The 12,614-nt window shown below is 42.8% G+C and overlaps 1 protein-coding gene across 1 annotated transcript in view; it reads left to right on the forward strand.

The window, feature by feature from the left end:
- Nucleotides 1-12,614, forward strand: part of col14a1a (collagen, type XIV, alpha 1a) — a 47,302-nt gene that overhangs the window by 19,044 nt on the left and 15,644 nt on the right. Inside the window, exons 22-32 of the mRNA XM_083679486.1 lie at nucleotides 57-180; nucleotides 2,131-2,274; nucleotides 2,390-2,554; nucleotides 2,761-2,799; nucleotides 3,146-3,284; nucleotides 3,941-4,083; nucleotides 4,398-4,507; nucleotides 8,624-8,782; nucleotides 9,377-9,454; nucleotides 10,307-10,393; nucleotides 11,748-11,801. Coding sequence (XP_083535612.1) covers nucleotides 57-180; nucleotides 2,131-2,274; nucleotides 2,390-2,554; nucleotides 2,761-2,799; nucleotides 3,146-3,284; nucleotides 3,941-4,083; nucleotides 4,398-4,507; nucleotides 8,624-8,782; nucleotides 9,377-9,454; nucleotides 10,307-10,393; nucleotides 11,748-11,801 — 1,242 coding nt within the window. The remainder of the gene's footprint in view (nucleotides 1-56; nucleotides 181-2,130; nucleotides 2,275-2,389; nucleotides 2,555-2,760; nucleotides 2,800-3,145; nucleotides 3,285-3,940; nucleotides 4,084-4,397; nucleotides 4,508-8,623; nucleotides 8,783-9,376; nucleotides 9,455-10,306; nucleotides 10,394-11,747; nucleotides 11,802-12,614) is intronic.

Below are 12,614 nucleotides of genomic sequence, written 5' to 3' on the forward strand. Positions count from 1 at the left end.
GCCAAAACCAGTGCTTTAAGCTGTGTGTGATGAAGGTGATTATCTCTCGGTGACAGGTTGCCATCGTACAGTTCAGCGACGACGCCAGGACGGAATTCAAGCTCAATTCCTACAGCAACAAGGAAACGCTGCTTGACGCCATTCAACGTATCTCATACAAGGGAGGAAATACCAAGACAGGCATGTATTACAGTTTTCTACACCAGCTGGTCGCTGTGGGAGATCAGGATTGCCTGGCCTTCATCCCAGGGGGTCTTCTCCTTATTCCCCGTGATTTAGGAGGTGGAAACAGGTGCTTTCATTGCAAACAAGACAGCAAGCTGACTGACTGGCTAGCTCATGTGTCCTTTGTGTGGAAAGATGGAATATCATGGTTGAACTCAACGCTGCCCTTGATGTCTCCAAAAAATTCATTTTCTAAATGTATTCTCCACAAGTTGAAAAAGATATTCCTATTTCCGTTATGTCCTCATTTTAACCAAAGGGGCTATTACTTTTTCTAGATGTGTGAGAGAAATATTCTATAAATCGTTTTTTTTTTTTTTTTTTTTTTTTTATTCTTGCATATTGCTCTCTCAGTATTTGCTCAGCGACTTTTGCAGACTAATCTTGCCGCGTGTCTGAAATGAAACACCTTGCCTACACATGGTGGCTGTGCCGGAGGGGGCTGGGACTACCCACAGTGAAGATGTTTTCTCTGGCCACAGAGGCAGAGGCCCTCACTGGGAGTCTGTTTAAGCTCAGGGTGTGACATCCCTTTGGTGTTCTGTTCATGTCTGCACTCCATGTAACCACACGTATGATTTGACTGGGATTTCACTATGCATTTATTCATTAAGGCTTTAGCTGGCTGTCTTTTCATTGGGAGCTGGCAATGATTGATTTCCAGGAGCTGGAGTATTAGTGCTAATCCCTAACTGTGGTCTATATATTCATACTGAGGGGATAAAACAGGGGATCAGGGTGATTGGCCTCATTCTTTTTTGAACCACCAATCTCACCCAGTCTCTGAGCCCTTGGTAACACCAAAGAAGGTGCTGGAGCCTCCATCTGATTACATGAAACAGATGTTGTGTTTGCTGAATGTCTCCAACTGCTCCCAATGTGTGGCTGTTTATGTTACAGTAGCTTTCTGGTCTTGGTTGAGGAGTTTCATAAACATCTTGAGGCAAAGCCACAGGAATGAACCTGAGAATTTATGAAAGAAATGAATTTCACATACTTGGGAGATGGACATTTGATTGATGATGTGGTATTCAGCTCAGGACCCCAGCCATCGCCGTAGGGGAGCAACACTTCTCTGTGTTCCTAATAGAGGCCACCGTCTCTTCACACCCGGTTGGATATTGTTTTTCCAATTTGACCCTGTTTAATATAATGAAATTTTGAAACAGATATAACTCATCATTTTCTAAGACTGATGTTTACTAGGTCTGTCTGTGATTTGTCTTTTCTGACAGGAGGTGTAATAAAACCTCAGAGAGACAGCTGGAAGAACCAGCCAGCCATAGCGTCAGCCACCAAGATTAGATTTGTTGCAGAGTACCCCCGTAATGCCTGTGCCTTACACGCCCATGCAGCCACATATTTTATTCAGAAAAGTCCCAGGGAGGCTGTTTTAAGAGCTGCTATTACGGAGTAACCTTAGACATTAGGATGATATTAGAAATGCAAATTGGAAATGAAAAGATCTGCAATGATCCCCTCCTGCTTTGCTCCTCCAACGGACCGCTGCCCTCAGTGGTGATACTTGGTGAAAAAAACTCTTTTTTACGGTCATTTGGCAGTGAATGGGCGTTTGGGGTCCCTTAAGAATGGTCCCTCTCTGTCATGGTTTAGGATTAGATAAGACAGGCTATCACATCTTTGTTGAATGTCTCACATGACTTGAACATCTCAACTACCTCATTAATGGAGTTGTATATGCTTGTGTAGACATAAATACGCAAATAAAGTGTAAAAACATAGTGAATATACTACACCATACACATTTATTGCTAACTTACATAATACCATCATGTTTCAAACTCATTGAAAGTAAAAAGCTGAGGAAATGGACCATATTCATCCATAATTTTGCAACAAAGTGTGATGTATCAAACCCCTGATATCCCTCTCCTATCCATCCAGGACGAGCCATCAAGCATGTTAAGGAAGCCATCTTCACCCATGAGGGTGGTGTGAGGAGGGGTGTTCCCAAAGTCCTGGTGGTGCTCACTGATGGCCGCTCCCAGGATGATGTCAACAAGGTCTCCAAGGAGATGCAGGTGGAGGGTGTGTACTGTACCGTACGGTAGCCTAATAGAAACATTGACTATATTATCTACAGTGTAGTCAACACCTGAACAAATGATCATGCTTTAAAATCTTACAATGGTTCCCTTTATAGGCTACATCATCTTTGCCATTGGCTTTGCTGATGCTGACTATGGGGAGTTGGTGAACATTGCCAGCAAGCCCAGTGAGAGACATGTGTTCTTTGTGGATGATTTGGACGCTGTGAAGAAAATTGAGGAACAGCTAATCACTTTCGTATGTGAGGCTGCAACTGCAAGTAAGCACTGCACTTTTTCATAGATTAAGTAGTATCCTGTTGAATAGAGGGTATGTTAATGTGTTTCACTGGAGAAGATGAATCAACATTTCTAGATCATTCTTTATCTGAGAATATTAGTTTATGCGTCAACTACAACTGATGAATGGCAGTGCTTAATTGCCCAGATGATAATGATTATTTAATGGAAACTTGTTGTGTTTCAGCTTGTCCATCTGTTCTGATGAGTGGCAACACTATGACAGGTAAGTCATGTGTGCCAACATGCAAGTGTGCACTGCTTTGTCATACAGTGTGCTTATCCATCTTAGTTATATGAAACTCTCTTCCTCTACAGTCTTTATCAAACGATCCCACTTATTAATTCAAAGGATATCTTCTAGCTGTTATCATCCTCCCTATTGCATTATCTTGAGCAGCAGGAAGTACAGTGTGCTTCCAATCAAAAAACAGTGAGATAAAGCCTATAGTCCAGGAGGCTCTTCCGTTTCTCTTTAGAAGGGTCTCTCCTAGACGGAGAGAATGCAGACAGCTCAGGCCCCTTTAGGGAGGAAGAGCTGCGGTGATGAAGCTATGTGTTTTTCTCCTCAGGATTCAGGATGATGGAGATGTTCGGGCTAGTTGAGAAGGAGTACAGCAGTGTGCCGGGAGTTTCCCTGGAGACTGGCTCCTTTAACAGTTTCCCCTGCTACAGACTGCACAGAGATGCCCTCATCTCCCAGCCCACAAAGTAGGTTCCCTCCGAGGCCTGCAAGAGTCTACGTCCTCCTCCTCCTCCTCCGCTTCCTCCTCCTTCTCCTCCTCGGCTGGAGACTTGTACTTCAAAACATCAAGGGAGCGGCAACCCAAGTAGCTAGCAAGAGACAAACACCAGAACTCTTTGAATTAGCAGCCAGCAATACTCTCTCGATCCCTCAAACAAAGCCATTGCCAATGAAAATGACTTAGGGGCGTGTGACTTAGTGATGTGTTGTGTGCGGTGCAGTGCAGTTGCTCTGTGATGACAGATATACTTCTGCTCCAGCTCAGGATAATGTTTAGCTTAGGCCCACTTTCATATATTCAGAGGGGATCAATGTTATTGCACTGAGGGGTTTCAGCACCTTTAAATTGTTTAATGTCTTCAGGGTGACCTGTAAAGACTGCAGCCCAAATCTAAACACCATTCAGTCAAATATGATATATCAAATGTCACCAGAAGGGCCATTATCGCATCTGTTGTGTGATTATGACAAAATATAATTGCTTTTTAAAAAGGTGTTGACAAAGCTTTGGGTACAGTCTTGGGTTCCCCGGGGTGCTCAGACCTGAATTGTTCGTCAAAGGATTTGTGAGGAAATCTGAGCTTCACATTCCTAATGATCGCTTCCTATTGCTGTGTATCAGGTATCTCCACCCGGAAGGCTTGCCCTCTGACTACACTATCTCAATACTGTTCCGCCTCCTGCCAGAGACCCCGCAGGAGCCCTTTGCATTGTGGGAGATACTGAACAAAGATAACAAACCCCTGGTGGGCGTCATCCTGGACAGTACGTATTGTCTCTGTCTGTTCACTTTCAGGACCCCTGAAGCTGAAAGACAAGATTGACCACAAAGGACCGTCCAAGCCTCACAATCCATTCGAAACAATTGAGGGCTCTGGAATGGGATTCTGTGGAATGTATCCAAATGCATGGCTAAGAAATACTTTCTCTTATCTGTTGTCTTGGGGTTAGGGTTAGGGTTAGGGATGTCTTGCATTGCAAGTATTAAAATATTACAGTACACACTGTACTCTATTTTACTTGATCTGCATGTAGGACAATAAAAACCATAAATTAACCATAAATCTGCTATCCCCCAGATGGTGGAACAACTCTAACCTTCTTCAACTACGACTATAATGGAGACTTCCAAACGGTGACATTTGAGGGGCCTGACATCAAGAAGATCTTCTATGGCAGTTTCCATAAGGTCAGTGTTCCTTCCCCCTGACCATTCACTATCAATCAAGATTTCAGACCTCCAGCTCATCATAAAGACATAGCGTGTCCAGATCTCAAATAGAGAATTCTGTAAAAAGTCAAGCCACGAAATCAGCCCTTAGAATGAATGCCGAAACAACCCCCCCCCCCCCCCCACTCCCTCTACCCTGCATGCAGTCAAAAGGGTTGTGAGAAGCCGTCTATCAGCCTCTTTTCTCATTGCCTTTTGTGCGGCGCGGCTGTTTTGAGTGCATGCTAATGTATTCGGAGGCAGCAGTATATCTGGTTGTCATGCTGTCCACCGGAGGAGTTTATTCTCCCCTCAGACGGGATGACAGGCCATCTCCAGTGGAGAAGGAGGTGCATTGTACAGCGACACGTCCTGCTGTATTCTCCTCACATCACTCAAGGTGTCTTTATATGTTAATCCCCCCCTAGGCAAGGCACTCACACTCGCTCGCACTGTGAAGGGACAACTTTTATGGCCACACAATCTCAAGAGTCCCCACTATAATTTCTGGAAACTGTAAATGTGTTTATGAATAATATTGCTGGACATCCTCGCAATGGTACAGGAATATGTGAAACTATGATATTTCATCCCTTGCAGTTTGGGCTAGCAGTAAAGATTATTCTTATGGGTAAAGGGACGTGTTGACCTGAGTGTCTGTGACATTGCAAAATTGAGTGTGTCTGCATTCCTCTCACAACTTCGTTTCTGTTTTCAACCAATGACATTATGCAAGTTTAACGATTGGAGCAGATGTCAGAACAGAGCTACCAAGTCGTTTTGTAAAGTTCTAAGTACTGTTTTGTTTTGACTTTACTTTTTTTTCTTCTCTGTATGATGTGGATGGAGTTTCTAGATTAGCATAAAATGGCTCTGCTCAGTCTCGCAGTCATACTGAGGCGTGGTACAGTATATGTAATGTTTGATTTGGTAACTGGTAATAAGAAACACATTCTCTGACTTCTGCTGTGGCAAAGCAGAGCTTAGTGTTTATCTGCCCCCAGCTGAAACCGATTTTAAAAATGTAAACCCACTGCCCTGGAGCTGCCATCCCAGAATATTGCTGACCCCGGAGTAACGTACAGACGCTTGAATTGTTATGACAGCTTTTAAACAAACTCTCGCTGCAGGAAATTCTGATAATGTGTGTTTGAGGACATGAGGCCATCAGTATTTCAGCTGATATTCTACGTCTTTTACAGTACGTACTTACTGTAAGTCGTGGGGGGCTGCCCATTGGCATGGCAGTTCTTGTTACTGTAACGGTATATCATACACTGTAGTCTTCACATTCACATGGGTAATGAGAGGAGGGCTGGGGAGAATATGCTGATTCTTACTGTATTATCCACTGAATGTGTTTCTCTCTAAGCACATTTGGTGTCAAGGGGGCAATGTTGAGAATACATTGAAACAAATGCTGAGGCATCTGTTTTTAGTGTCTGATACACTAAGAGTTGTGGAGAGTTTTCAGTTGTTTGCTGTACATCTGGTCTCAGTATTATTCATAAAACCACCTGAAGAAGAAGAATTTTAGCCATAGAATATAAAGCATCACTTATAGATTTAATGGCACAATTCTATTTGTCTGATTTTGCACCAAAGAAAAGAAAAATCTGGCAAAAAATGGTTTAACTTGATCCATGTTCTGTTTCTATCCTGACTGAGTAATTGTTGGTTTTATTTAATCCTTTTGGAGTATTCAGAATTCACTATGCATCTGGTGTAAATATTCACTTTTCACTTTCTTGAAAAGCAATAGTTGATACAGGGATGTTAGATTGAAAAAGCAAACAAACAAATGAAGCGCTGCATATTGCAGCAAGAGGAAGGGATGTCAGTGACATCCGGCACATTAAAAATACAGGGCGCTGCATGAAATAGGCTAATGCATCATGTTGGCAAAGGAATTATACCAAGATTGATCAGGGGAGCCGTATGACCTGCAGGGCTCAGCAGAAAAAGCCGACCACTTCTCATTCCCCTCCACCGTCCAGGGCCTGAATATCATCATCAAGGCCATCTCATTCTTGCAAGTCAATTGCCTGATTGCCTTGTAATTATGTTATTTGGGGACTTGTATGCGTATAATAAGCACCAAAAAGGTATGAGAAATGTATTACATTGCAATTTCGAGATATATAGCGATCGAAACATTTCCCCATTTTCCATCACCTGCAATCACAGGGACTAAATTGGGCGGGATCAACGCAGGGAAAAACCTTTCATCATTTTTCTCCGCTCATTGCATGCTCCAATCAGACAGTTGTCTCTGCACGTTATCCGCCACCCACAGCAGTAGTGAAATAAAACATCACGGTCCCTCTTTATCTGCCTCTTAACGTCTAAGACCCACACTCTTTTCGACCCATTTATCTAATCTATAACTATCCATTTATCTAATTTAATCTATATCTATCCATTTATCTAATTTAATCTATATCTATCCATTTGTCTATTATAATCTATCTCTATATCTATCTCTATTCCTCTCTCCTCTCACCTCATTTCACCTGTTCTTCCCTCCCTTCAACTAGATAGTTAGCATGCTGTCACCCTCTGTCTGTGTCATCCCTGGATGCATATCCACCCAACACATTACACATTTCAACAGTAGCTAAATAGTTGGTAATTAAAGGACAGAACTATAAGCACATCTAACAGATGAATGTCATGTGTGATAACGCAGCAAGCTAGCTACATTTGAAATATTTTAGAATCAAACATCATACTACTGCACTAGCTAACATTATTTAGCTAATCATAGCATTACAACCTCCTCTGCTAGGCTATGGTAGATCTGGTAAACAGACTAAACTCAATATTCGGTGACAATTTGCGCAGAATGCAAATTTTGTTGTTGTGGGACCTCTTCTTCAAAATCAGAAGGTTCATGCATATACGTATGGCTGAATGAGACAGATTCTCCCTGCTAGCGCCATCTGTAGCTAGCCATGTGAGTTTGTTTGTTTGTGCAGGGTAGCAGGCTTTGAAAGGGAGCTGTCCATGCCTATACAGCCCTCAGAACTGTCTGACTAGAGAGTTGAGCCTAACAAGAAGCTGTGTTTTATCATACTTTTTGACGTTTTTTTGGGGTTAAAATGTTGGTGGATGTTTACAATTATACTCAACTTTGACACAAAACACAATTGGAACCATTTAATGTCGACTTTCCAGACCCTTTAAACTATCATCCTATTCATAACCACTCTCAGATGCACAACATCACAGTATAAATAGCAGGGATATTGATAGCCCCCACATTGCTATGTCCAATACCCTGGTCTGTCTCTGAATAAACACTACCAGATTTACTTGGCGCTGTGGACATTTTCTGTAGACTGTTGTAATACAGTAGTGTTTTTTTTTCGGTCAGTTGGAAAATGGTTCTCTCCAGTAATTGTCTTTAGCGACAATGAGGCTGCTTGTGTATTGGATTAAGTGTCTAAGCCCAGAGCAACCTAGGTTCCAGTCAAGACTGAGGCAAACAGCTGACACCTCTGACACATAGACATACAATCAGACCCACTGAACTGGAGAAAATTGAGTTTCAATCCCAAAACCCATTAAAACAGCAATACAGACGTCACAAGTGGAATGGATTCTGACGCAGAAATATGAACTTTGTCTAACTCTAGATTAGCTTCAACGTGTTACTTGTGCCTTAGCCACACTATTCCTGGAAACATTCTGATTGCTATTCCCTCACCTGGCAGAATTACAGTTATAACTCAGGTTCTCTCCCAGAACAGCAGATGACCCTGTCTATGAAACCTGTGATGTATTGTGAAATGTGCAACACATTTTGCCAAGGAGAAAGTGGTGTCCATGCAGGTCAACAAGCAGTCATCTGTTTGATATATTTCCTGAAAACAATCAGAACAGCTCAAGGTGATTCAAACCAGAGATTTCACTTGAAATGGACATAACACCTTTGTTGTTTATAACTGCCATAAATACTCTGGGGTTTGACCCTACTCACAGTCCACAAATACTGTCCACTCAGCGACTGTCAGTGTACAGTATTTACCATCAGTTGCTCTGAGTTTGTTTCAGTAAGCCCAATACGTGTGTGCAATCTCTTTGTCTTCACAGCTCCATGTGGCTATCAGTAAAACCACAGCCAAGGTGGTTATCGACTGCAAAGCGGTGGGAGAGAAGCCCATCAGCGCGGCGGGCAACATCACTCTAGATGGTGTGGAGGTGCTGGGTCGCATGGTGCGTTCCCGTGAGAGGAGGGACAACTCTGCACCGGTAAGCATAACAGAGGCCCCCAGACTGTCACTCTTTGTGTCGCTCTGAACTGGCTGGCCTTAGAGACCTGAGCAAGTTAGTCACATACCCAACCGCCTCTTTTGTACCATAACAAAACAGGCCTTGTTCCTAAGTGAGATCACGCCTTACCCAAAATGTCAGGGCAGGAACTTCGATGAGAAGCAGTCTTTGTTAGCAGCCTAATTGCTACATGATAGAGCTGCGTGCACCTCCTATCTCATGAATTCTGAGAATTCTTCTCTTATTCTCTCCGGAGATCGTATTGTTGGAAAGTGTTGTGTACATTCATTATGTCAAGACACTTTATGGGAAGAAAAGTTACAATTTTCACACAGATATTACATCCCCTCTTAGTGATAATTGTTCTGTAAAGTGGTGCAGCTTGAATGCGCCCCCTCAACAATTTTACTTGATATTCCACTTTTGATATTGATATATTTTGATATTCCACGTAATTGCAGTCGGGCAATTTTATCAAGGGGTCGGTAAAGTTGGACTATGTAGAGAGGTTTTGTGGTTCTGATAATGGCAACATTAACCATTTGTGTGTTTGTCCTTTTTCTATGTATCTAGTTTCAGATCCAGATGTTCGACATTATCTGCAGCACCTCATGGGCCAGTCGAGATAAGTGCTGTGAGCTCCCAGGCCTGGTATGAACCGACACTAACCAAACACCTAACTCCCATCTATGTACTTCAAGAAACGGATGGCTGAGCAGTCAAACCACTGCTCTTCCTCAGACACGTAGTATACAGGCCACATAGGGACACCTCTGAGGGCTCTGTATGTCAGACAATGTGACAGACATCACATATGCACACCCGAGGCAGTAACGGGAGGCACATGTCGAGGGTCGATCTCAACGTGTTATATCAACAAACTGTACTTAGGCAAACACGTCTGACTCCTCGCAGCCTGCAGAGCCAGTCTGTCAGTGCTGACACCTCCCTGGTGCGGTCCCTGTCTGAGACATCCTAATGACATCCTCTTAGTCACACTGCTCCTAAGCTCTAACCTAGACTACTCCACTGAGATACACTCCTGACGGGCCGCCATGCCAGCCTGTATTTATTGTAGGCCTCACTGAAAGCTCTTTTTGTTATTGGAAAAGGAAAGGACAATTGTTCTAATGATAACTGTGTTTGTACTCCACCAGATAGCTGTGATGTATTGCACTGCTGTGAGCAAGAGAAGGGTTCTTTTTCTCCTGTTGACAGAGTGATGAAACAGGGAAGATAGTAACCTGAGGCCCACTTAACACTGGGTTACAGAAGGCAAACTGAGGCAGGGGGAAAAGCCTCACTGGCGATGCTTTTGTTCTCACTAGGAGAGATACTTATTTCTCTATCCTTTGATGCATATTTACATATCTACAATTTCAAGAAGCTACAGGTTTCATGACACCAAGAGTTGGTTGGCTTTTATTCAAATGTTGTGTTGTTTGACAAAAAAAAAGGATTTGGTCGGAGTTTGTTTGTGCATCATTTCTTTTGTGTTTCCAGAGAGTGGAGGAGGACTGTCCTGCCATGCCCCATGCCTGCACATGTTCCCAGGACAGCAAAGGCCCCCCTGGACCCTCAGGACCCCCAGTAAGACCTCCTCTCCTCTTCACTCCAGAGCAGCCATCAGGCAGGCAGGAAAGAAGCCTCAATGACAGACAGGAAATCCAAACTAGCAACCTGGTTCAGTGCCTCCCACCAAAACAAAAAAAAAGTCGTTTTGATTAAACATACACAGTCTGGCGGGGGCAATGTCATGCCATCCTGTGGATGTCTCTTCCACAGGCCGGGTTGTTAGGAGAAGAACCCTAACAGAAGGAGAAACTTCCTATGTGCTGCTGGAGAGAGGGTGTATAATCGTTCAATTCCATACACGCAGGAGGTAGAACCTGATACGGCAGTGCAAATAAACGAGCTCATTTGGAAGGCGGTGTTGTGTACGCGCTCAGGGAAAATACGTTTCAGGGGTGCTGAGGGCCACGCTCTATAAACATGGCAATGTTTGAGAAAGTAATTATATGGATATCGATTTATCAAAGCAGATTAGTCTACTCTCTCCTGTCTACACATATACATTTCCAAATCCATATGGCTTTTTCCTACCAGAGCCGGGGCTCCGTTTCAAACATCAGTGAGGAAGATTTAATCTCAGTGGCATCCATGACCATCCCCTTTATATTGATGTCGTCATTGGCTCTGATGGCTATTGTACTTAATCCTCATTATAACTATGGCAGCTGTACCTGAATAATTGTGGGATTTAGTGACAGAAGACACAATAATCACTGCTGAAAGTGTACACTGTGTACAGTGTTTCTTACCTTTACCTCAAGAGCTTGTTTCATCAGTGATTTTATTATCAGAGACTGGGCGTGTGCAGCACGTTAATCACATTTGCACTTGTCCTGCCAGTGGCTCTGCTGTGGCCTCCAGTCATAGGAACTACCTGACTGCCTCCAATGCCCCGCAGGGGTGCTATTAAAGCAAACACAGGAAGAGGACACAGGCCAGATGGGACAATTACTTGCAGATGCCTTCAGCAGAGTCAGTGCAGGGACTTGCCTGTGTCGGCCCCTGCAGTTAGTAGGGGTTGACTGATTTGGTGGACCAGTTTGGGGGTCCTTAGCCTATTTACTGTCTCCATATGTATTGAGAAAGGGTGTTGGTCAAACACAGAATCATACATATGCATTTTGAGACAGAGAGTCAGTTCATAATCAATATGGTAAAAAAGTTTTTAGCCTAGTAGATGAGAGGTTTTGGTAAAAATATAACAACATTAAGTTGCTCTGTACCTGTGTAGTAATGCTGTTATTACTGTAATAAGAACATCGTATTACTGTTCTAATGTTAATAGTATGTTAAAAGTCCAGTATTTTGTGACATGGAGGTACAGTATGATTACCTTTGTGTTTGTGATCATGTGTGAATGTCTTCCTTCCAGGGAGGTCCTGGTATTAGAGGAGCCAGAGGAGATCGAGGGGAGCAAGGCAATGGGGTAAAGTAAACTGTATTCAGCTTCAATCACACTGCTTACACAATATCGTGTATGTGTATGTGGGGCCACCCAGAACTTGGACCCAGAGAAATACGATGGAATTTCCAAAGAATAGCCTGAAACAACGACAAGAATGTGGAAATTCATAAATATACAATGTATGTGTAATTCTGTTATTTTTGGAGGATGTCATTGTTTTCACACGTTGAGTAAATCTTGTCATCTCATGCTTGCCTTAAACCAACATATCTTGTCCAAAAAGAGGCTTCTCTAGGTAACAGTTAGACAGATCTCATTATGGCTTATTTGAACGTATTTATAGACCGATACTTTGTTATTACAGTGCTCTATGTCTGACTGCACAATCAGCCTCCGAGCCTGGTAGGATTCTGCCCCCCCAGTCGCTGCAACCCAGTTTTATGCTATGTAACAAAGTCACAACAGATGTGCAAAGCCATGCTAGGAATACATTGCATTATGGTCCACATAAACCCGACCCAGGATGGGCATAATCTAATTTCAGTTGTATAGGGAATGGGTAAGTCCATTTCCTAGAGCATATACTTATGTAAACACAGTGCTAATGACTGCCTTTGAGCTACAGTGCCTTCGGAAAGTATTCAGACCCCACTTTTTCCACATTTTGTTGTGTTATAGACTTTTAATGGAATTTAAAATGGATTAAATTAAAAGAATTTGCCATCAATCCACACACAATTCCCCAGAATGACAAGGCAAAAACTGGTTTTTAGAAATTTCAGTAAATTTATTAAAATTGAAATACAGAAATACCTGTACATTAGTATTCAGACC

This window comes from Argentina silus (assembly GCF_951799395.1).
Source record: "Argentina silus genome assembly, chromosome: 10".
NCBI classification, from domain to species: Eukaryota; Metazoa; Chordata; class Actinopteri; order Argentiniformes; family Argentinidae; genus Argentina; species Argentina silus.